At 47.2% G+C, this 26598-nt stretch overlaps 1 protein-coding gene across 2 annotated transcripts in view; it reads left to right on the forward strand.

Annotated features, from left to right (window-relative positions):
• Nucleotides 1-26598, forward strand: part of GLRB (glycine receptor beta) — a 202013-nt gene that overhangs the window by 137441 nt on the left and 37974 nt on the right. For both annotated transcript variants that reach the window (XM_086962344.1, XM_086962345.1), the window contains exon 9: nt 19979-20271. In XM_086962344.1, coding sequence (XP_086818470.1) covers nt 19979-20271 — 293 coding nt within the window. The remainder of the gene's footprint in view (nt 1-19978; nt 20272-26598) is intronic.

The raw sequence follows: 26598 nt of genomic DNA on the forward strand, positions 1-26598 counted from the left end.
ATGGGAGACTAATACTTGAACAATACGGGTAGGATCAGGTACAGCCACAAAAGTTATCAGCTGCCATTCCTTCTATAGCAACAAAATCAGAAGCTATAAAAGACTTTTTGTTGAAGGGGCAGAACCAGAGACTAAGTGACAATCTGTGCATTCCCCTGAATGTACACCTGCTGAATGTCCACCTGCTGAGTGTCCGTCTGTCTGTCATTTCTAACCATAGCTTCCTTACCTTGTAAATCTGCCAAAGGGGCCATGCGGGATTCGGAAACTCTTGCATGTTAGAAGGTGGTGTCATCAGACTCCATCCCACCTCTGGGCATGACCACGCAGAGTGACCTATCTGATCAATATTTCTAGCTGCAGATTCCTTACCTTAGCATGTTCCTCAAGCGTCCGACTGGATCCAGAATTTCTTTAGTGAGGAGTACCCCTGCGAGCCGGTAGGTTGGGTCATTTGGCTTTGCGAGGCATTGTTGGCATTGTTCAGGCCAGAAGTGGCGCGTGCAGTGCCTATATAAGTGCCACTCAACCTCGCTGATGTCCATTTTCTTTCTGCGCCAGTCAGCGCAGATCAAGAGAAGAGCTGACCCTAGTCACTTTTTGTCTGACCTTTTCAAACTTTTGTGAAAGATTTTTTGAGGCTTTTTCTCGTGATGTGTAGGATGTACTCCAGAAAGACCGGTTTTAAGCCATGTGGTGCCCGTCACTGACAGATCCGCATTTGAGTCTGGTGTCTTGAGTGAGAGCACGACACCAAGACATGCACATTAAAATACACAATTACAGAGGCACTAATACAGAGATATTAAATCCAATGTTTAGACTAATTAGCTGGAACGTGGCAGGGTTCAAGTCAATCACGACTAATAATGAAGCAATGAAATCATTGACGATTGGAGACATCTTATGCCTGCAGGAAACTTGGATGGAATCGGCGAACTACATCAACGGGTACTAGGCGATCCACACGATGGCAAGTAGAAAAAACATCTTCGGAAGACCAATTGGTGGAATCTCGATATTTGCAACATTAAACCAGTAACTCCACATCGAGGACTGGCCCACGCATGCATCTGATGTACAGATCATAACAATTAATGGGTTTAGAGTAGAGGATACTCTGTTCAAACTTGGAATAATCAACCTATATATCAATCCAAATAAAAAGATCAAAAATACAAACATCAGAAGGATCATTAGGATAGTTAGAGAATATTCATGAGAACCCTGAACATGAATGTATCATAGCTGGGGACTTTAACATAAGAGATTTATGTGGCCTGGAACAAAATCACAAGGACCGCAGTCGCACACTAATGGAAGCCTACATTAACAAATTCAATCTGAGGTCTGCGAATTACGCATGCCAGCTGAAAACAACTTCACAACCTACATTTAAAAACATCTCCACACTGGACTACATTTTCATGAGTAAGAACCTGCTGAGGAGATGTGTAGAGTATACGGTACTGTCCACACCCGGAAGCGATCATCAACCAATCTCTGTTCTGGTCAACACTGGCAGCATGATGCATGAGGGATATCTAACTGTTGGTAGCATGCTCATCTTAGATAACGAACTAGTCTCAATTAAACGCATCAAATGGGGGCTTATAAGCCGGGCTAAGTATATCAAATGGAAGCAGAACACAGGCATAAACGGCCCACAGAGCAGCTTTGCCGAATCTATGACCTCGCTATTCAATACTTTGATTCCAGGAAAGCAATCCAATCACAACAACAAATGGGGTAACTCAATCCTACGGACAACCAAATCCTCATTCAGAGTAAAAAGAGATGCAGTTTGGCAGAATTAAAGCATAGGAAGGAAAAGTCCATTCAAACAGGAGAACATTTGAAGACAGCAAAGAAAACGCACAAAAAAATTGGGTGGCAACTGAAACAAATCAACATAGAGGAAAAATGGAGGCACATCTACATATTGCTAGCTCCCAATAAATGCAAGGAATTTTGGAGCTATGTTAATGGCCTAAATGGTGCCCAACACACCCACAATGGTGTCCCTGCCAACAAATGAGCTGCTCATGCCACCAACCTATACGTCGATCAGAAAGCACCCATTGGGCCCTCCAACATGAAGAGAGCAATGCGGTATTTTCTATCTAACAGAAAGGGAAACACTAACTATCCTCCAGGGCATCAGGAAGGATTGGGCCCCAGGGCCCAATGGGTTGCCTGGATATATCTTTAAGGAAGACTGTGATTACTGGGCACCCCACATTCAAACTTTATTTAGTCATTCCATAACTTTTCTGTGGTTCCGGACTCTTGGAAAGGCTCCATCCTATATCCCATTGATAAAAAGGGGGATGCCGCTGATCCAGGGAATTATAGACTAATTGCATTACTGGACGTGGATGGAAAGGCATTTGCAAAAATGCTCCTGAAAGAGCTAGAGTTATGGATCTCGAAAAATCAAGTAATCCCACATTATCAGACTGGCTTTCGGCCTCATTCATCCACTATGGACAATGCTTTACCTCCCAAGCGGGTTTTTTTAAAACTTGGAGCAGTGCTTTAGCTCCAGAGCGAAGGGCTCTGGAAGGAACATAGTGTTCGAGGCATGTGGGCTGCTGAATTCATATCTGTGCATAGATCGCCGCCTAGTCTTGGGTCCGGATGATTGCACATTGTTGTCCTGGAAGAGTCTTCGAAGTATCACGAGATAGGTGGCTCCTCCCCTGGACTACAGTGCGCATGGGCATCCTCAGATTGTTTTTTTCCGCCATTGGGTTCGGATGTACTTTCTTTACTCAAGTTCGGAAACTTTTCTAAAGGTAAAAGGCCTTCGGGGTCGTCGGTATTGTCTTTTCGATCGGTGCCGAGTACTTTGTTCCAGTTCTTTTCGAGCAGGACGTCGAAGAGAGCCGCGTGGCTTTTTCGACACCAGAGGCCCGATCGTCGATGGAACGGAGCTCGTTCAAACGATGCCCCCTTTGTAATTCTAAGTACCCACACATCGATGTACACCCGGTGTGCAACAAGTGCCTATCTCCGGAGCACAATGAGGCCAACTGCCTAGCTTGTGCTCAATTCAGGTCGAAGTAGACGCTTAGACTTCGACGCGCAGCGAGGCAGACGATGACGAAGCCAGCGCCCGACCCAGTGAATATCTTCGATGAAGAAGACGATGAGGGCATCGAGACTGAGGATCAAGAACAGCAGTCGGATTCCGGTTCGGAGCATGACTCCACTATTATGAAGACGACGAAGAAAACGTCGGATGAAAACGTTGTCGAGGTAAGGGACGACTCATCAGCCATCGGAGCAGTCGATGACGACTCGAGCGATGAACCAGGCCCAACAGTGAGTACGGGGCCCGGAACAGACACTGAAAGACTTCCAAGGGCTCAGGTTGAGGCATCGCCAAAAGGCCTTAGCCAAGGTCATGACGAACATTCTATAGCCCCACGTCTCGGCCCGGCTAAGAATATATCACACGAGCCATCAGTCGAACGTTACCAGTCACTAGTTAAATCGAAACCGAAAGCCATGGAGTCAAAAACGAAACCGAAACTGCTGGAGACAGTTTTCGGATCGAAGAGTTCGGATCCATCGGATTCGACTAAGAAGAAGTGTTGACGACCCTGCGGGTCACAAATAAGGGGTGTCGAACCGAAGATCGGTACGCTGAAGTCCATGACTAAAGTCAAGCACGTCGAACCGACGAGGTAGACTTAGACGGACAGCGACACAAATAAGGGACTCGAGTCTCGGAAGGTTCTAGATGCAAGGTTCTAGCAATGAGTCGACAGGCCACAGTTCGTCAAAGGCCTCGAGCCGAAGTCCAAGAGCGACTCGAAGGAGCACGTCGAGTCGAGGCAGAAGAGCGCGCCTCCAACGCAACTGGCGCCTAAGTCGACGCAAGGCCAAAAACACATTGGCGAAAAAACAAAGTCCTAAGGCGTTCGATCCGAAGACGGGGATCGAAACGTCCAAGAAGGTGTCAATGGGGAAAAGGAGTCATTCTCTAGAAGAGGACATTGTGTACCAAGAGCCCTCCTATGATGAGCAGTCGAAGCTACATATAGACTCCGACTCTGGCAGACTTACTATTTATCAGAGGAAGATCAGGTCAGAAAATCCTCTTGAAACATATAAAATTCCACTCAAGAAGAAAAGTGATTCTTCAACATCAGCAGTCCTTTTTGAGACTGTAAGGTACCATGGCCAGGACACCTGCATACTCACCCACACGCACTAATGAGGATATGGGGTATGACTACAATGAACAATTTAATTACCCTGTGGACACGGATCAGGATGACCAGACTCAAGCCTGGACAGACCCTGTTGACACGGGGGAGTCAGACTATTCCCGACACTCCTTCTTTTCCTGTCAAGACTTCGCCAACAGAGGATACAGCTGCGTTTAACACATTAATAGAAAGGGCAGCACACAATCATGAAGTGAAAATGCCTGCTGACCCAATTGAAGAAGACTTCCTATTTGACACTTTCTCCACTTCAGAGAAATCAGTCAAGACATTGCCAATGTTGAAAGGTGTCCTTAAACACGCAGGAGACATTTTCAAGGAAACCACAAGAGCAAGGGTTGTTAACCCCAGAATCGAAAGAAAATACAGACCGGCACCTGTGGACCCTACATATATTAAGGGACAGCTGCCATTGGACTCTTTGGTGGTATCAAATGCTCGTAAGCGTGCCAACTCACAAACCACTGGTGATGCTCCTCCTCCAAACAAGGAGTCTAAGATATTAGAAGCTTCTGGAAAAAGGGTGGCTGCTCAAGCAGCTAATATATGGAGAATTTCTAATACACAAGCCCTATTATCCAGATATGATAGGGCTCATTATGACACACCAGAGCAACTGCTACAACATTTGAGGAGGGAGCAGAAACACTGATACAAGAGGGAAAACTCATATCTAACTCATCCATTAAATGTGCGCTAGACGCAGCAGACACCGCAGCCAGGGCCATCAATACAAGTGTCATGCTCAGGAGACATGCTTTGCTACGCATCTCCTGGGTTCAAACCTGAGATTCAAACCACATTATTAAATCGGCCTGTGAACCCTGATTGTTTATTTGGTCCTGATGTGGACACAATATTAGAGAAGATTAAAAAGGACACAGACAGCCAAGTCTATGGGTGCCTTGCAGTCGCAACAATTCAGAGGCTCCGTTCGTCGCTCCGGTACCAGAGGAGCTGCACGAGGCCAGGCATCCCAGCACACTCCATTCAATAAAGGGAGCACGCAGACCACCTATAATAAAAACAATAGAGGTGGATACCGTGGCAACAGCAACAAAGGCAGAGGACGAGGGAATAACAACACCAGATCCTCCGCCAATGCTAAACAATGACGCCTTGTCACTGCCCCCAGACCATGTAACACCGGTCGGGGGATGATTCCAACAGTTCCTGCCAGTCTGCGAAAGCATTACCACAGACAGGTGGGTGAGACAACTTGTCCAGTACGGCTATTGTCTAGAGCTAACCTCCATTCCACCCAACATACCCCCAAGACACCGTCCTATGTCCGCAGAGCACATACACTTATTGCAGCAAGAAGTCATCAGCATGCTGCAAAAAGGGGCCATAGAACTCGTACCTGTACAGCAACAAGGTACAGGGGTATACTCGCTGTACTTCTTAATCCCCAAAAAGGACGGGTCTCTCTGGCCAATACTGGACCTCAGGCCCCTAAACCAAAACATCTTGTCAGAACATTTTCACATGCTCACTTTACAGCAGGTTCTACCATTGCTCAGTCAGGGAAATTTCCTAACAACACTAGACCTAAAAGACGCATATTTCCACATACCGATACATCCAGCACACAGGAAATATCTCCGGTATACCATACAGAATCAGCACTACAAGTTCAAGGTCCTGCCTTTCGGGGTGACAGCAGCCCCCAGGGTGTTTACCAAGTGCCTAGCGACAGTAGCTGCGCACCTACGGAGAAACCATATTCACGTCTACCCCTATCTGGACGACTGGCTTATCCAAGCAAAGTCAGCCCAGCAATGTGCCAGCCACATGTCCCACACTATTCACCTCCTACACAGCCTCGGATTCTCATTAAACTACCCAAAGTCTCATCTTCAACCCGCCTACGTATGACAGTACCTAGGAGCAACAATAGACACTCTGGCAGCAAAGGCACAGCCAAACTCCGCAAGAATCAACAGCATTCAATTACTGATTCAGAAATTCAGACCCCAGCACTCGCTCACAGCACTGGTGTTTATGCAGTTGATGGGCATGATGGCCTCCTGCATCTTCATAGTCCCTCACGCGAGACTACACATGCGTCCGCTTCAGGAGTGCTTAGCACGGCAGTGGAACCAGGCTCAAGGACAATTAAAAGACCTAGTGTTGGTGACCGGTCGCGCATACAACACTCTGCATTGGTGGAACCCACAAAACCTTTGCAGGGGACGACCGTTCCAAGAGGCTGTACCACAAATAGTGCTGACGACTGACGCGTCTCTCCTGGGATGGGGAGCGCATGTCCTCCATTACACAGTGCAGGGACTATGGACGACACAGCAAAAGAGGATGCACATCAACCTGCTGGAACTGATGGCAATGAAGGCGTTCAAAGTACATTTGTGCAACAAAGTCGTGTTGATCCGGACGGACAACATGACTTCCCTGTACTACATACAGAAGCAGGGAGGGACACACTCTCCACAGTTGTCACATCTAGCGCAAAGCATGTGGAAGTGGGCCATTCAGAGAAACATATTCCTCATGAGGGAACACCTCCCAGGCAGGGACAACCAGGTGGCGGATCTGCTCAGCAGACACAGTCACCAGATGCACGAGTGGGAGATACATCCCTCAGTGCTACAACCGTACTTCCAGCAGTGGGGTCACCCAGAGATAGACCTGTTCACCACAAGGGAAAACGCAAAATGCCAAAGCTTCGCCGCCAGGTTTCAACATCCGCAGTCTCAGGGTAATGCGACATGGATGAACTGGTCAGGCATATTTGCGTACGCTTTTTCCCCAGCCCCGCTCATACCAGTAGTGGCACGCAAACTGCGACAACACTCAATGACACTCATCCTAGTTGCTCCAACGTGGGCGAGGCAACCGTGGTACACCACGTTCCTAGAACTTTCCGTGGTGCCTCATCAAAGGCTGCGATTAACACCCAGTCTTTTAACGCAGAGCCGTGGAGACATTCAGCTCCCAGATCCGCAACAGTTGAACCTTGCGATCTGGCTCCTGAAGTCATAGAGTTTGGTTACCTGAACTTGTCTCCTGACTGTATGAATATTATCAAGGAGGCAAGAAGACCTACGACCAGAGCATGCTATGCGGCAAAGTGGAAACGATTTGTCATCTATTGTAACAATAATGACATAAATCCGCTAGATGCATCAACTCAAAACATCATATGTTATCTGTTACATTTACACAGATGCAATCTAGCCTACAGTTCCATACGTATACATTTAGCTGCGGTGGCAGCTTATCTTCAGAACAGGCAGCACCTTTCACTCTTCAGAGTACCTGCTATTAAAGCTTTCATGGAGGGACTCAAACAAGTGATTCCCCCAAGACACCCACCTTCACCTGTCTGGAACCTGAACGTGGTTCTAACCAGACTGATGGAACCACCTTTTGAACCTCTACACTCGTGTGAAATACAATTCCTAACGTGAAAAGTGGCTTTTTTAGTGGCGATTACATCACTTAGAAGAGTTAGTGAGCTGCAAGCCCTAATTATTCAGAAGCCATTCATCCAAATTCACGCAAATAGGGTAGTGCTACGTACAAACCCTAAATTTATGCCAAAGGTGGTATCCCAGTCTCACATCAATCAAACAATAGAACTGCCAGTGTTCTTCCCAAATCCAGATTCAGTGGCAGAAAGAACTCTACATACACTAGACGTTAAGAGAGCTCTCCTGTACTATATAGACAGGACAAAACATTTCAGGAAAACTAAGCAACTGTTTGTTTCCTTTTCACCACAGCATAAAGCCAACCCCATTTCCAAATCAGGTGTAGCCAGATGGATTGTTAAGTGCATACAGATTTGTTATCAGAAAGCTAAACGCGCATTAACAGTTCCCCCAAGAGTGCATTCAACACGCAAGTTAGGGACATCCATGGCTTTCCTAGGAAACATTCCTCTAGAAGAAATATGTAGAGCAGCCACATGGTCTACCATAAATACATTTACCAAACACTACTGTGTAGGTGTACACTCCAAACAGCAAGCAGCTGTAGGACAAGCTGTTCCCAAGACTCTTTCTCAGACTGCTGCAGCTGGCACGGGCAACCACCGCTAAGGGGGAGACTGCTATACATTCTATGCACAGATATGAATTCAGCAGCCCACATGCCTCGTACGGAATATGCTACTTACCATTATGCATCTGTTCTTGGCATGTAGGGCTGCTGACATTCATATCATAGTTTGTTTATGGAGCTTTCATTGGCTGAGATCAATAGCGCATTACAATAGTCCAGACGACTTAAGACTAATGCCTGAATCAGGGTCTTTTGTGTTTATAAGGCAGAAAAGGGAAGGCTCTTCTGAGTAAGCTGAGGTTGTGGAAACATGCTCCGGTGGTGGAGGAGGCATGATCTCCCAATGCGTGTTTCTGATCTAATCGAACTCCAAGGTTTTTTTACCACCTGTTTAGGGCATGCGGAAGGACCTAATTCCTCAGGCAGCCAATTAGGGGACCACTTCAGTCGCTTCACCAAACAGCATAATCTCTGACTTCGCTGCATTGAGCTGGAGAAAATGTTCTTTCATCCACTCCGCGATGGCCTTCATGCCTTCTGCAAAAGTGGTCTTAATGTTGGAATTGGTTTCGTCAACAAAGATGAGCAGTTGGGTGTCATCAGTGTAGGATATGGGGATAAAGCCCAAATTCCTTAATAGTCTTGCCAAGGGAGTAACATAAATGTTAAATAAGGTAGGGCTCAAACATGAGCCCTGTGGTACTCCCTTGGTCACCCTTGTGGTCTGTGAGTGGAATGAGCCAAGGTTAATGGTCTGAGTTCTGTCCGACAAAAAGTTGGTCATCCACTTCAGTGCATTCCCTGTAAGGCCTGTGTCTCCCAGTCTCCTCAATTGAGTCTGGTGGGAGATGGTATCAAATGTGGCGGATGGGTCAAGCAGTACCAAGAGCACTGCTTGACCGTTATCCAACAGCATCGTAATGTTGTCTGTAATGTTGCTTCTGCAGGTGGTTCTTCTGACACCACTGGACCTGTAGCACCTCTGCCCCTTGTATTCCTGGTGCTGGACTGTGCTTTAATTCCCATTGGCCCTGCCAGCTGTTTATTTATTTATTTTATTTTTAGAGTTTTCTATAGCGCGAACTTGAACCGATAAGGTTATCAGAGCGCTTTACATAGCACCAGTTCCGTTACATGTTGTCACAACAGTTTACATAGAATCAGTTACGTTGCACATTTCAAGATCTTGAACCGTTTAGGTTATCAGAGCGCTTTACATAAGCCAGCATTCGATGTCCAGTGCCCTCCTCCGCCGTGTAGCGGGGGACCTCATCCAGCCCTCCGAAAGTCATCGAGCTGTCGGGACTAGGCTCCTGGAATTTCAGCTGACTTAGGAATACACGCGTTACAAAAGGTGCAAATAGAAGAGAAAAAAATTGCAAATGTACAAGAGATAGAGTCCCAAGAGGAGGAGATATAGATGGATATACTCTAGGCCTTGGCGGTTCTTTCCTCAGCTCCAGAGAAGCCAGTACCGGATTCCCACATACTCAGTTTTTGGACCCAGAACAGACTTTGTCTGTGGCGTGCTCCAAATGATGTTACATCATAAACAAGGCGCACCCTTAGTATGAGGAAGATGCTGATGCTGTTTGCTTTGGAGGCAATTTTTCAGAAGCATGGAGATACTCTTTGGATGGGAGTCTGATGCTCTTGGGAATGATCCCCCTCATTGAAGACAACAATGAGATGGCAGACCATTTCTTCTGCTCTCATTACACTGTTGCTGACTAATACCTTGACTAACAAAATCCCATGGCTTGGACACTTTGCAAGAGACTGAACTGAATTTTCTCTTGGAGTCCCTATAAAAGAAAGTCTTGTTCTGTTTGATGGGAGGTAGCCACAGAGGTACTATATTTACAGCTCCCAATAGTGGTAGAGTGAGGCCAACCTTCTGACCGAAATGTTGCAGCTCAGGCCATCCTCTTCAGAGCTGTTACTGCCAGTTAATTAAGCCTTGTCAAAGACCCTTATGGTGACATGGTTCAAGCCTTGCTCAACTCCCACAGTGAATCGCCTTATTGGTAGATGCCACAGACTCCCTCAAGGTGATCCAACTTTCTTGATGCAGCATCCTTCTCCTGAGAGCCCAGTAGTTCAGTCCTTAATGACAAATGCCAGTCCAAATTTGTTTCCCACTGCTCCATTTCAGAATTGAGGAAATTGACACAATGGCAGGGGTGTGGAATTTCATAAAATATCTACTTTTCCAAGGAATAGAATGCTTCAAAAATCCATTTGCCCTGTATCGGAGCTGTGATAAAATCCGCTCAAATTAATTTGGGGCTTTTATTAAGTTGAGATTTGGATTCAAGCAAGACTCTGATTATTTCACCTTTTTTATTATTACAGACTGAATATTCCACAGCTCTGCTTATGTCAGATCTTTCAATTTTCATAGGTTCTGTGTGTGTAGAGGCTTTGTTTACAAATGGACTCTGTTCGGGCCATCATACCAAACACATGAAACTATTCATTATGACGGAGTTAAGATTATAGCAGTGTTCAATATGTAACAGTGTTCAAATTCTTATTTGAGATATGAAGTAAACAGAGGCAGCCCTTTTGTAAACCACTTAAAACCAGGAGTAAGTAACATATATAGAAAAATTGTTCCATTTAATTGTATTTATATTGTGCTTACTACCCCAGACGAGATGTTGAAGCGCTTTTCAGTGAGTAGCACGCTGCTCTGGAATCCAAAGTGAATTAGTGGTGGTTTAGTGTGTGGAAATAAAAATTAAATAGACACTAGTTTTTAGTCAAGACCCGATCAATGTAAACCACAGTTCTGTTTTAGTTTCAGCTTCGGTTCTGCTTTCAGCGTTGCGTGCACGTTACCTACAGCTGATTCAATCTGGACTAAAAACTCGTGCCTATTGAACAGGACGAGAAGTTTCTTTAAATCATGTCATACCCGGATGACTGAAAAACCGGATGGTCGTAAAGACATGTGTAATATTGAGAAGTGTATCCTTTTAACCATTTCAAGTAAAGGCACAGAAACTAAAGACTCAGCAGATCATACTTTACCTCAATTGTCCTATTGTGGTCTCCTTTTTCCTTTTCCCTTTCTTCCTGTTCTTATGATGTATAGTAATTATTTAACTGCCCTTCTTAAATGATCCCCAGTTGAGACATTGTTGCCCTGTTGCATGTTCCCAGTGGGCAGAAACGTTTACAGGGACTTTATGAATTGAAAAACAAATCATGATTATTGTTGCTGCATTTGGGAAATTGATGATTGGTTCAATATTGTGATACATTTTTCACCAATTCATTTTGTATTTGTTTTGCCTGTTGTGTTTATCATGTGTGAATATTATTTCAATTTGTTTGTATGTTTATTGTAAAAACAAATGGCGTTTTCCTTGTTTCTGATACAAATGACTAATTAAATAAAGTACATAATGACCTTTAAATAAATAACAATGACCAATAAAATTAGTTATTGGTCCATGTCTAATTAGATAACAGCAGCAAATGCGACAGCTAGGTCCGAGGCATGTGGGCTGCTGAATTCATATCTGTGCATAGATCGCCGCCGATCGCACATTGTTGTCCTGGAAGAGTCTTCGAAGTATCATGAGATAGGTGGATCCTCCCCTGGACTACAGTGCGCATGGGCATCGACTCCATCCCCAGATTGTTTTTTTCCGCCATTGGGTTCGGATGTATATTCGTTCCCTCTAGTCTGAATCGATCTAAACTTTCTTAAGGCCAAAAGGCCTTTAGTTTTTTCGTTGGTATAGTCTTGCATTCGGTGCCTAATTCTTCCAGCTCGCTTCCGAGCAGGATTCCTGAGAACCGCGTGCTCTCGACGCGGAATGCCCAGTCGACGCCACAGACCTTAGATGTCCCGTGTGCAACTCCAAGTATCCCCACATCGACGTCCACCCGGTGTGCAACAAGTGTCTGTCGCCGGATCATGATGAAGCCAGTTGCATGGCTTGTTCCCGTTTTAGATCCAAGAAGACGCTTAAGCATCGACGCGCTGCACGCCAGGAGGCCCAGCAGTCTGCACCGGCGCCTGTGAACATCTTCGATGCCGGGGATGATGAGGGAGCTGACCGGGAAGTTGGTGAAAACCTGTTGAATCCCGCGTCGGAGGTCGACTATGACGCGGACGCTGAAATGTTCGAAGCCGAAGAAGTCGTCGACGAGGTAGGAGGCGACGAAGGGGCCTTTGGGGCCATGGAGGATAGCTCGGGCGAAGAGCTGCCTCGAACTGACATTGGGGCTGAAACTCTTCAAAAGGCTCGGGTCGAGGGATCGCCACTAGGCCTTACCAAGATCTTACAATGGGCTCTACGGCCCCGCCTTCGGGCTCGGCTACAGACACTACTATTGAGCCCACCCTGCAAAATCGAAACCGAAAGTAAAACAGACGGTCTTGACGCAAGCGAAAGCACAGGTGCCCCCCTCGATACCAAAAGTATGCATTACTTTGGTCGGATCGAAGGCCTCGGAGCCGTCGGCACCGACGAAGCAGAAGGGTGTTGTCGATCCGAAGACACAGGTCAAGGGCGTCGAGACTAAGTCTGCCACGCCAAAGACAAAGGTCAGGGTGGTCGAACCGAGTAAATCGGCGCCGAAGGTGGTCGACACAGAAAAGGGACTCGGTAATCCGAAGGTTCTCAAGACTCTGTGTCAACATGACAAGGCCAAAAGCGGCACAACCCTCGAGGCAACGTCTGGTGGTGCCTTGAAGACTCCCGTCGACTCGGGGCGCCCGTCCGCAGCTTTCTCCAAGCAGTTGGCGGACTCTCTGAAGCGCATCAAGGAGAAGGGCTCCACTGTCGGCCCCGAAGATCCTCCACCTTCGAAGCCGGTCGAGAAACCTCAAAAAGCGTTGACGCCCCTTCACTTCACGCTGCCGCCGAAAGTAGCGCCGAAGGCTTTCACCCCTAGGGTGGGTGCCGGCGTTCCCGAGAAGGTGCCCTCGGTGCCGAAGTCGACGACAGTGGTCCCGACCTCAAAGCATCAACAGTCTTCGTTGGAAGAACAGGAACACTTTATCGATGCCGAAACAGGCCGACTTTCCATCCATAAACGGAAAATTGCCCCGGAACAGCCGATGGAGTCCTATAAAATTCCTTTAAAGAAAAAGAAGGATTCCACTTCAACTCCCGTTCTTGTGGAACCACTTTCTCCACGTGGCCAGGATGTCTCACCCACTTACTCTGACGTGGACGCTGGGGATGGTGATGATGATGAGTACAGCTATCCTCACTACACCGACCCTGATGATACCAATGAACCCTGGGCAGCTGGTGCTGATCCAGGTGATCCTCACTCTGCCCCAGACACAACTTTATGCTTTTAAAACGTTGCCTACAGAGGATTCAGCGGCGTTTAATGCCCTCATTGAAAGGGCGGCTAAGAATCATGACGTCCAGCTCCATGCTGACCCCATTGACCTGGACTTTCTTTTTGACACCTTTTCCGTCTCAGAGAGAACTGTCAAGACTCTGCCTATGTTGAAGGGTGTCTTGAAACATGCTGGGGAAATCTTTAAAGAGCCTACCAGAGCCAGGGTGATAAACCCTAGGATTGAGAAGAAGTATAAACCAGCGCCTACTGACCCTACGTACATCAAGGGACAGTTGCCTTTGGACTCTCTTGTTCTTTCAAATGCCCGGAAGAGGGCTAATTCTCAAACAACGTGTGATGCTCCTCCCCCAGATAAAGAATCTAAGGTGTTTGAGGCATCGGGGAGAAGGGTGGCAGCTCAAGCGGCCAATATATGGCGCATTTCAAATACACAAGCGCTTCTAGCGAGGTATGACAGGGCACACTATGACACACTGGAGACCCTGTTACAGCACCTGCCAGACGAATACAAAGAGGCAGCTGAGATGCTCATCCATGAGGGGAAGTTAATATCCAATGCTTCCATTAAATGTGCGCTGGGCGCGGCTGATACCGCGGCCAGAGCTGTCAACACTAACGTCATGTTGAGACGACATGCCTGGCTCAGAATCTCGGGATTTAAGCCAGAGATACAGACCATCATTCTTAATCAGACAGTAAACCCTGACCATCTGTTTGGCCCAGAGGTGGACACCACCTTGGAGAAGATCAAAAAAGACACTGACACTGCTAAGTCCATGGGGGCCTTGCAGTCACAGCAATTCAGGGGTGGTTCTTTTCGTCGCTCAAGCGCTAGAGGTGTTTCCAGAGGCCAGCTCTCACAAACCACGCAGTACTACAAAGGCAACAGGCAGTCCACATACACCAAACAAAATCGTGGTGTTATCGTGGAAACCGCACCAAAGGCAAGGGTCGTGGCAACAACAACTCCAGATCCTCTGCCGCTACCAAACAGTGACGCCTTGTCACTGCCCCCCGACCACGCAACACCGGTCGGGGGGAGACTTCAACAGTTCCTGCCAGTCTGGAAGTCCATCACCACAGATAGGTGGGTCACACAGCTTATTCAGTACGGTTATTGTCTGGAGTTAACATCCACTCCACCCAACATACCCCCAAGACACCGTCCTATGTCCGCCGAGCATTTGCACTTATTGCAGCAGGAGGTCCTCGTCATGCTGCAAAAAAGGGCAATCGACCTCGTGCCTGTGGAAGGAGGAGGCACTGGAGTTTACTCACTGTACTTCTTGATACAAAAAAAGGACGGGTCCCTCAGACCCATACTGGACCTCAGACCCCTCAATCAGTACATTCTTTCGGAGCACTTTCACATGCTGACTCTGCAGCAAGTACTCCCATTGCTCAGTCAGGGGGATTTCCTCGCAACTTTAGATCTAAAGGATGCGTATTTTCACATTCCGCTGCACCCGTCACACAAAAAATACCTCCGGTTTACCATCCAAAACCAACATTACCAGTTCAAGGTTTTGCCTTTCGGGGTCACCACGGCACCCAGGGTGTTTACAAAGTGCCTGGCGACGGTGGCGGCACACCTAAGGAGACAGAACATTCACATCTACCCTTATCTGGACGACTGGTTAATCCAGGCAAAGTCAGCCCAGCTGTGTGCCGCCCACATGTTCAACACCATTCACATTCTTCACGATCTGGGATTCTCACTGAATTACCCAAAGTCCCATCTGCAACCCGCCCACATACGGCAGTATCTGGGTGCGACGATAGACACTCTGGCAGCCACAGCACAGCCAAATTCAGTGAGGGTCAGCAGCATTCAATCGCTGATACACAGATTCAGACCTCAACACTCGCTTCCAGCGCGAGTGTTCATGCAGTTAATAGTCATGATGGCCTCCTGCATCTCCATAGTCCCGCACGCGAGACTACATATGCGTCCGCTTCAGGAGTGCTTAGCACGTCAGTGGACTCAGGCTCACGGACAGTTAAAAGACCTAGTGTTGGTGAGCGGTCGGGCGTACAACTCTCTGCATTGGTGGAATCCACGAAACCTTTGCAAGGGACGACCGTTCCAAGAGCCTGTGCCACAGATCGTCCTGACAACGGACGCTTCTCTCCAGGGATGCTGAGCTCATGTACTCCATTACACTGTGCAGGGCCTATGGACACCACAGCAAAGGAAGATGCACATCAATGTTCTAGAACTGATGGCTATCTTCATGGCACTGAAAGCCTTCAAAGTACATCTGTGCAACAAGGTCGTGTTGATCCGGACGGACAACATGACGGCCATGTACTACATTCAGAAGCAGGGAGGAACACACTCTCCACAGTTGTCTCACCTGGCTCAGAGCATGTGGAGGTGGGCCATTCAAAGAAACATCTTCCTCATGGCAGAACACCTCCAGGGCAAGGACAATCAGATGGCGGACCTGCTCAGCAGGTACAGCCACCAAATGCACGAGTGGGAGTTACATCCATCGGTACTTCACCCGTACTTCCAAAGGTGGGGTCATCCAGAGATAGACCTGTTTGCCACAAAGGAGAACGCAAAATGCCAAAGCTTTGCCGGCAGGTTCCCACACCCACAGTCGCAAGGCAATGCGATATGGATGAACTGGTCAGGCAAATTTGCGTACGCTTTTCCCCCAGCACCTCTAATACCGCTGGTGGCACGCAAGCTGAAGCAGCACTAGATGACTCTCATCCTGGTTGCTCCGACGTGGGCTCGCCAACCATGGTACACCACGTTTCTGGAACTGTCCGTGGTACCGCATCAAAGGCTGCGCCTCACACCCAGGCTTTTGACGCAGAGCCATGGCGACATTCAGCATCCAGATCCGCAACAGCTCAACCTGGCGATCTGGCTCCTGAGGTCTTAGAGTTTGGCTACCTCAACTTACCTCCTGACTGTATGGACATCATCCGGGAGGCAAGGAAGCCCACCACCAGAACATATTGTGCGGCGAAGTGGAAGCGGTTTGTCATTTATTGTGCAGGCCACAACATTGACCCGCTGGATGCATCTATTCAGAACGTCATTTGTTATCTCTTACATCTGTACAAATGTAATCTGGCCTATGCTTCCATTCGCATACATTTATCCGCAATGGCTGCTTATCTCCAAAACAGACAGCACCTCTCACTTTTCAGGGTGCCTGCCATTAAAGCCTTTCTGGAAGGACTCAAACGAGTCATTCCTCCGCGGACGCCACCAGCTCCGGAATGGAACCTCAATGTGGTCCTCACCAGGCTGATGGGTCCCCCTTTTGAACCACTGCATTCCTGCGAGATTCAATTCTTGACATGGAAAGTGGCTTTCCTTATAGCGATTACGTCGCTACGACGAGTTAGTGAACTCCAGGCACTAACTATCCAAGAGCCATTTCTTCAAGTTCATTCTAACAGGGTAGTGCTACGCACTAACCCTAAATTCCTTCTTAAGGTAGTGTCTCAGTTCCATATCAATCAGACTATAGAACTACCTGTGTTCTTCCAAAATCCAGAGTCACTGGCGGAGAGAATGCTCCGCACACTTGACGTCAAAAGGGCCCTAATGTATTACATTGATAGGACCAAGGATTTTAGGAAGACTAAACAACTCTTCGTTGCCTTTACGCCACAGCACAAAGGTAACCTCATTTCCAAGGCTGGTATAGCCAGGTGGATCGTTATATGTATTCAGATCTGCTATCAGAAAGCCAAGCGCACTCTCACCATTCCGCCATGGGCCCACTCCACCAGAAAGTTGGGGGCCTCCATGGCTTTCCTTGGAAATATTCCTTTGGAAGACATATGTAGAGCAGCCACATGGTCTACCACACACACATTTACAAAGCATTACTGTGTTGATGTGCACTCCAAACAGAAGGCAGCTGTAGGGCAGGCTGTTCTAAAAACATTTTTCCAAACTGCTGCAGCTGGCACGGGCGGCCGCCGTTAATGGAGGGACTGCTATGTATTCTATGCACAGATATGAATTCAGCAGCCCACGTGCCTCGAACCGAATATGCTACTTACCAGTATGCATCTGTTCTTGGCAAATAGGGCTGCTGACATTCATATCGCCCGCCCTCCTCCCCGTCGCCTGTAGCGGCTGCAGCATTCACACATACTTCTAGCATGGTCATCATTCACATAGTTTCACTCCATCTTGGCCACAATGGCTAAAAACAATCTGGGGATGCAGTCGATGCCCATGCGCACTGTAGTCCAGGGGAGGAGCCACCTATCTCGTGATACTTCGAAGACTCTTCCAGGACAACAATGTGCGATCATCCGGACCCAACACTAGGCGGCGATCTATGCACAGATATGAATGTCAGCAGCCCTACATGCCAAGAACAGATGCATATTGGTAAGTAGCATATTCGATACAACGCTCTGCTATTCAACTTTCTAAAAGTAGCATTTTCAAAGTGTTAATGATAAATTTGACATTGCCATTAAAGAGGATTTATCATTGCAAGTCTATAGGTGTAAAACATGAATGATATACTGCCTCCCAAACAGGGATTACTGCTTCGTAAGCGTAATGAGGAATCCCCAATGTTATCTTCTGAGTGAGGTAGGCCTCCTAGTAGTGAGAAACAAATTTGGGAGTTTTTCGCTACCAGGACATGTAAAGCTTACATATACAAAGTACTCTTCCCTATGGGCTACCTAGAGCCTACCTGCCTTCCTTAGGTGTGAAATATATGTATTAAATGGGGCGTTTAAAGCTTGGCTAGGGGCTTCAATGCCACGTCAACATGGCCGTGGAAACAGCACACACCAGCTCTGCGGTGGCAGGCCTTAAACCTATTTAAGGCCTACTTGACTTGGTGGTGCAAACAGTGTTGCAATCCCACTAGTAGCATTTAATTTGCAGGCCCTAAGCACATTTAGTGCACTATTCTAGGGACTTGAAATTTAATTAAATGGGCCCATTTTGGATACACCAATTAAACCATGTTTAGGGGAGCGAGCGTGTGCACTTTAGCACTGGTTAGGTGTGGTAAAGTGCTCAGAGTCCTACAGCCAACAAAATGGAATCCGCAAAATACAAGGTAAGCCGGCAAAAAGATTGGGGTAAGACCACTTTAAGGCGGTTAGGTCTGACATGAGCTGTCTTCTACGTCATGAACACAGATGTTTCAGAGAGTTAATTCCATTGAGGGCATGTGTTTATGCCATTTTTTTCTGTTGCTGACTGCATTATAGCGGCATGTTCTCCAATGTGTTGTACTTAACATGCTTGCTAAGGTGGTGTAGTTGTGCTTGAGTAGATTGTTGGGGTAATCATGGAAGGAGCAAGATTGCTTTGTTTTGAATGGAAGGAAATGTAATTTGACAAATCCAACAAGGGAAGGTTAATGAGGAGGCTCCCCAATTTATGGTTATAGGTGTTGCGTTTGCTGTGCTTTTTATTGCGTTTAATCTACTAATGAGAACACAGATTTTTTTATTGTTTTACTGTTTGTGTCTGTTAGATGATTGACATCCATGAGAGGAGGGTCAATCGAATATTTGGTGGACATCATCTTGTGTTCTGTGTTTTCTTCAGTGATTATTTATTTTGCGCTGTAGTATGTGTTACTCAAGTGAAAATTACAAGGACTATGTCCTTATGACTGTAGTGACCTCTAGCAGTTTTGTTAGTGTGTTTAGTTCAGTTTATTCAGTGCGTTGTAGAACATGAACGTGGTGGAGTGAGTTAGGGCTTGGTAATGAAAATTGGCTCTGGATTTCGTGGTTTTGGTATGTAAAATAACAGAGGCATGTCTTAAGGCAGAATGAACATTAACAAATGTGATTTATTTCTATTGGGGCAAAGTGTGTATTATGTGGATGTTTGGATATTGAAGACGCTGTAAGCGTTGGTGGTACATGAATGCTGAATGCATGTTTAATATCTGGTTGTGTCTCTGAGGTTGGAGATAGTTTGATGGGAATGGAAGATCAGGCACATAACTTAAGCTGAACACTAGTTCTATTATTTAACCTTATCAAATGCCTGAACAAGGACAATTTGAATGACCAGTAGAAGATGCCAATTCAGTGGTGGTCTGCATTGAGTAGTGACTGATGGGGGAGATCTTGTCACTCTTTTCCTTATGCACTGGCTCTTGATTGGTGTTCTTTTAGTGATAAATTGATAGTAGAAAGAAATCAGTAGACCTACAACTTTACGCTGTTTCATTCTTTGTGTGCTCAGTATCCTGACATATTTTTCATGTATAAGATCCCTTATTGGAGTTTAATGTGACTATATTGGTAAGTATTAGAAAGCAAATGAAATGGTCCATCCTCTTTAATTTTTATTGACACTTGTTCATAATGTTCTTGTTTTCCTAATTGTAATTTTTATCACTTCTCTTTAGGTATCTTCTCGGTTCTGAGTTTGGCTTCTGAATGTACTACTCTTGCTGCAGAACTTCCAAAAGTATCATATGTGAAAGCCTTGGACGTTTGGTTGATTGCTTGCCTTTTGTTTGGGTTTGCATCCCTGGTTGAGTATGCTGTTGTTCAGGTACTGTTAAACAGCCCACAGCGAGTTGCGGCTGAAAGGGCCAGGATAGCTAAAGCTGAACAGGCAGAAGGAAAAGGCGCCAATGCAGCTAAAAAGAACACTGTAAATGGGACAGGAACACCAGTCCATATTAGCACCTTGCAGGTGAGCAAACGACATATTTCTCTTATAATAAGCTTGCCAAATACCTCTATTGATGTACTTCTCCCAATATTACAGCCGATAGTAGAATCCTATATTGTTTTTATGCTGGATAAATAAGTACTGGTACTAGAGAATATGACAGTCTCCCATAATAAATTAAACCCGTGCTACACAATGAAATCCTAATTGATGTTTGTAGATAAAATATTATTTTTGTTCTGTAGGACCCTAAAACACTTATAAAAATACTGCTCAGCTTCCTGGAGTTCTAAACGTCATTGCTTATTTAAGTCATGCAAGCTGACTGTCCAGGTCAAATATCACTGATTTGGTAGCTGAAAGATTGTTGACTTGCCGTATTCTTGGATCTCTGCAAACTAGGCTCTGTCCATTGACTGATTTGATTAAATTAAAGCCTGCTTTACATTGGAAACCAGTGCTTTCAAAATACTTTTTCTTTTTTTTACGTTTTTTATTAAAGTAGTTGCAATACAGCAATAAAATACAAATCTGAAGTTCCATTCAGAGACACAGTGCAAGATAGCTTGTTACAATCCAGTCAAGTCTTGTCAATTGCAATAAGCGGCATAGTGCAGCAAGGTGATCATGGAGCAAAATTAGGGCCATACAGCACATCCCAGAAACAGAACCTCCCAGGTGAACAAACAGAAGAAAGGCAAGCCACCAAGGACTAAGGAGCGCAGGGACAACCAAAAAGAAAGCAATTAGGGGCCTGGTATAGTCCAGCACCGGCGGCCGCCGCGGACCAAAGGCCGGCGGGGAGCGCGGGAGAGGCTACACCGAGAGCAAGCGATGTGGAAGAGGAGGCTGGGTCCTAAAGGGACAATCGTTCATAGAGAAGGGAGAGAGTTCGCCACCACGCAGTGAGCCAGGGGTGCACCTCCCCCACGGGACAGCGATCGGAAGGCACCCAATTGAGGGACCCATGGATCACAATATCGCAGAGGAAGAGAGGGGTGGGGGTCAGGCACTAGCCACCTCTGCATCCACTGCGGGCGCACGGCCGGCAAGTGGCGAAGGGGAGGCAGCCTCGCCGGAAGAAGAGCGGGTGAGATGATAGGCGACCAGGAGGCCCCAAATATCAACCGGTCTAGATCTAGCAGGCATCAGGTCCCAAAATTCAGAAAGGAGCGTCCGGCAGCGGGAGGCATCCTTCAGCCAGTTCGCAACCCCATGGGCAGGCCTTCGGCCCCAGCACATTGCCACCCTTCGCCGAGCCAATACCAGAAGCATCGATGCCAGACGGCGCGAGGCCTCTGGGCAAGGTTTGACGAAGCCGAGGAGACAAAGAAGTGGGTCAGGACGGACAGCAGCACCGGTAATTTCGGAGGTAGCGGCGCAGACCTCCCGCCAGAACTCCTGCACCCTAGGACACAGCCAAGCCAGATGGACAAAATCTGCAGCCGGAGCGGAACAGCGCACGCAAGAGTCCTCGGGAATAAGCCCCAGTCGATGAAGATGAACCGGGGTGCGGTGAAACTTCTGCAGAAACTTGAAATGGACTAAACGGAGCCGATAATTCGGGGAGGGTTTTGTAGTTTGGCTGCAGCAATAAAGCCAGTCGGCCTCTGAGACATCCCCGCCCAGATCTGCACTCCACGCCTCGCGCGCCCGAGCCGAGGAGATGGAAGAGGCTAAAAGGGTAAAAGCGTACAATCTAGTGACAAGTTTGTGCAGGGATGCAGAGGTATATACAAAATCAAGGGCCGGGGTTGCGGAAAGGTCGGATGCAATTTTCGACAAGTGGCCTGCAGCTGATAGTATAGGAGTGTATCAATCAGCGAAGGGGACTCCGGAAGGGAGTAGAAGGAGCCCTCCGGATACAGATCTGCCACAGTTCTCAAACCTTGCAGTGCCGCATGTCGAGACATACTAAAAAACTGAAGGGGCGGATAATCCGGGTGGCCAGTGATTGGCATAGCATTAGCAGATAAGAGAGAAAGACCTGGAAGTCGGCGCAGAGAGGACCATGCCCAGCGCAGCGTCTCCACCGTATCCACCTCCACCCGGGGCCGCACAGCAGGGGCAAACAATGCTATAGATAGTGGCAAGGGGGAAGCAATGTCCACTTCCACCGCAACGTGAGGCTGGTAGGGGGTGGGATGCAGCCAAAAGTGAAGGAAGCTTGCCTGAGCACAGAGTGCACAGAAACGAAAATTAGGTGCACCCAACCCGCTGGCCGACATAGGCAAGGTAAGAATGTCATAGGCAATCCTGGGCTGCCGCCCCGCCCAAACGAGCGAAACGACTAAAGACCGGATCCTGCGGAAAAAATACGCGGTAAGGGGGATAAGAATGTTGGAGAAAAGATAGAGGAACTTGGGAAGGACCACCATTTTGGCTATAGCGATGCGGCCAGCAAGGGACAGAGGTAAGCGTCTCCACAGAGGGATCTTAGACTCAAACCCGTCCACTGCGCGGCCATAATTGGACCTCCAGAGTTCGTCTGGATCCCTGCTCAGCCGGATACCCAGATAGCGCATAGGGCCAGACGCCCATTCGAAAGGAAAGTCTGTCTCGAAAGGGAGCGTGGCATCCGTCAGGGGGAAGAGCAGGGACTTGCTCCAGTTCCCCTGGATACCCGAGAGCCCGCCAAATTGAACAACCTCCCACACCAGGGGACTGAGGTTGTCCTGAGGATGGCGAACGTAGAGTAACATTGTCCGCATACATGGAAACCAGGAGGGAGAGTGTTGAAAATTCAATGCCCCTATGAGTGTGGTGTTGCCGCAGCCGAGCAGCCAAGGGCTTCATAGCAATGGCAAAAAGCATGGGTGACAATGGGCAGCCTTGCCGGGTGCCCCGAGCAATGTTGATGGGGTCAGTCACCCAGCCATTGTTACGGAGCCGAGCAGTTGGGTGGGTATATAGGAGCTTGATATTTCGCAGGCAGTGGGCGCTGAAACCCATACGTGATAAGATATAAAAAAGCAAGGGCCACTCCAGCGTATCAAACGCCTTGGTGGCGTCGAGCAGAGCAGCCCAGCCGGAAGGGCAGGGTTGATTTGGTGCAGAACAGAAAAAATGGTGCAGAAATTATGAGAGGTCACCCTCCCAGGAATAAAGCCAGATTGGTCGGGAAGGGCAATGGTGGGCATTAATAGAAGGAGGCAATCGGCTTAGCGAAGATTTTATTATCTATATTGATCAGGGAGAGGGGACGATAGGAATCACATCGGTCAGCCGGCTTATCGGGTTTGAGGAGCAGAGTCAGCGACGCCTCGCGGAGAGACGGCGGAAGAGCGCCCGTATCGAAGGACTCGTTAAACATGGACGCTAGATGTGGGACCAGTATAGGGGCGAATGTTTTATAAAAAGAGGCGGGTAGGCCGTCTGGACCCAGAGCTTTGTCGCCGGGGAGGCCGCTAATGGAGGCCAGTATTTCTTCCTTCGAAAAGGGCTCGTCCAGAAATTTTCGGTGGTAATCCGCAAGCCAGACAAGGGCAAAGGACTCTAAATACTGGTCAAACTCTTCCAAGGACGGAGAGGGGCCAGCGGAATAGAGTTGGGAATAGAAGACGAGGAAGCTTGACTTGATTTCTTTTGGGGACGTGGTGCGATCTGGACCCCCATCGCTGATGGCTGTAATGTAGGAAGCAGCTGCGGCGGGCGCAGTAGGGTAGCAGGGGTGCGTCCTGGGCGGCCCCAAAGCGGCGGGCTCGGCCCTCTCTCCCCGGAAAGGACAGCTCCCGGCCGGCCTCCTCCGAAAACTCAATGTTTTTGGCGCAGCTGCGCCAGCACGTCGGGGCTAAGGCCGTTCGCAAGGGCGCCATCCAAGTCCTGCATCTCCACCTCCAATTTAGCCAGGGCGGAACGAATAGAGCGGAGGACACTGTTTGGAGATGCATTCTCCTCGATTGAATGCTTTGAAACCTTCCCATAGGGTAGAGGCAGAATCTACGGACCCCGCGTTGAGCTGTGCTTTCAAAATACTTTATTGTGTGTTTTCACACTATAATTTTTGGGGGCAGTGTTTAATTTTCATGTATGATTGTCCACAGTCACTATGGTTCTCTGTTGTTTTTGAACTTTCCTTCGTTACGTATTGCTGCTTAGGTCCTGTATTTACTAAATGGCCCTAAATCCGATGGCGTCCATATTGCAAAATTTGACCTACAGACGTTATTTGACAGCAAATGTAACCCAAATAGGTGATTCTGTATCAGAGATAAGGAGTAAGCATTCTAGAACCTCTTCAAAGTGTGCTTCATGTTCTTGTCCTACTGAAAACTTTAGGCAAGCTGCTGACTCTATCTTAGTTCTTGAGACTGCTTTTGACTCACCTCCCCCAGTAGGTCGGTGCAGAGAACAGGAGAGAGAGAGCAGCAGTCCCCCCTCGCCCCCACCAACTCCGAAGACTGACTTTGTTCACACTTACTGTTGCCATCATGTCACACCCTACTATGACATTTGATCTGAATCGCACAAATCCAACACCTTCAACTTTATGGACAGCAATATCGAAGCATTTCTTTGCAAGAGAATTGTAATTGAAGAGCTTCATACATTTAAACACTCAACAGCAAAAAGTATTCCAATAAGGGTGTCAGTTTTGAGTAGGGAGATAGCTGTCCTTAGAATGCATGTGATAAAGCACTACTTGTGTCAGTCCCACCTAGCAAGCAAGTACCGGATCAGTAGATTCCCATAGACCCTGCTTGTGAGAAGATTTTCTAAATTCATATACTAACTCCTGACAAGGACTGCAAGTCTGGAAGATGTACTCCGAGGACGTGAAATTGTGTGACTATGCTAGAAAGAAAATCACTGTAGGAAGGAATACGGTCTAGGAGTCTTTGCGAAGATGTTATTCCTGGTCTTCCCTAACAAAGTTGCACTCCATGATTTCACTTGTGGAAGGTTTTATAACGTTTCAAAGTGTCCCAGCTAGAGAAACCACAATAAGTATAGTATGATCCCACCAAGCATATGCTAGAATGTTGCACTCTTTCAACACAGTATGGCTACATGGCCTCTCAAGCCTTTTTTCCAGGTTGTATAGAGCAAACAGTGGGAGCATAAGGCACTCTCAAGATCCAACGACAGAGCCACGAGCTGAGACCATAAATCTGTCTAACATGAGAGTAAACCATGAAAATTGGACAATATTTGTTCTTGTGGGGATGTATATCTGATCCCAGTGAAAAATATATGTAGCAACTCAGATGTTATGTTACTGCCAGTTAGCTTGCCACCTAGAATTCTCTGTGCTTATCAGGTAAGACCACGCTAGAGATTGCATTTTTTGTTTGGTAGAGTGCATAGCCTTCCAAGAGATGCAACTGTGAGTTATGTGTGGTTCTGAGATGAATTTGGATCTTGTAGCCATGGACCTGACACGAGTTCAGAGAAGTGAAGTGGGTAGACTAGCACCGGAGAACCCTGCTGTCGGTGAGCTCAGGATAAAAAGAAAGGTTAATGTTTTATGTGAATGCGGTCTTTTTTTCTTGGAAGAAATGGTGAACTACATGAGGTTGCAAGTTATTGTAAGAAACTGGCTCTATATATACTACTCCAAAATGAGGTGTAGTGTGATTAGAGTCCAAGTGTCCCCAGAGGTAGGCAGAGGTTAAAATTAGATACAACCCAACTCTCTAATAGTGGTAGCTTGGTCGAGCAGTAAGGCAGTATCAGGATGCAACACTTGGCACATACAGTACATTGGAATGAATAGGCTTTTTCAATAAATTGCAGGTAAGTTACTTTTACGTTACTTTTTCTAACTCCGTGCTGGATGCCTAGATTCAGCACTGGGACATTTCCTGTAAACAGGTGGGCAAATGCGTTTGTTATTTGTGCGATTTTTTTAAAGAATATTCTCAGATTTCAAAACGCCACAACTTTTTGGAGCTGTACATTGAAATGAATAGGCTTTGTCAACAAATTGCAGGTAAGTTACTTCTACGTTACTTTTTCTAACTCAGTGCTGGATGCTTAGGTTCAGCACTGGGGCATGTCCTGCAAACAGGTGAGAAAACACTTTTTGGTTATTTTTACGATTTTTAAAGCATATCTTTCGTTTTCAAAACTCCACACTTAGTCGTTTTTTGGATGGAAAATTTTCAATGTTATCCTATGGAGGAAAACCAGGTTATTGCTATTGTAGGTAAGTAAACAACTGTGGATGTTAAGGTTCTGGGGTTAGACTCGGGGGTCTCCCAGGGTCAGTGATGCACTGGAATTGCACCCTCAGCGGCACTAGGGCAGCCGGGTGCAGAGTGTTGAGGCCCAATGTTATCCTATGGAGGATAGGGGGGTCTCCGATTGGTGGCTGCTGGCAAGCAGGCCACAAGGTTGCAAGGTTGT

This window comes from Lissotriton vulgaris, chromosome 3_1 (genome assembly GCF_964263255.1).
Source record: "Lissotriton vulgaris chromosome 3_1, aLisVul1.2, whole genome shotgun sequence".
Classification (NCBI taxonomy): domain Eukaryota; kingdom Metazoa; phylum Chordata; class Amphibia; order Caudata; family Salamandridae; genus Lissotriton; species Lissotriton vulgaris.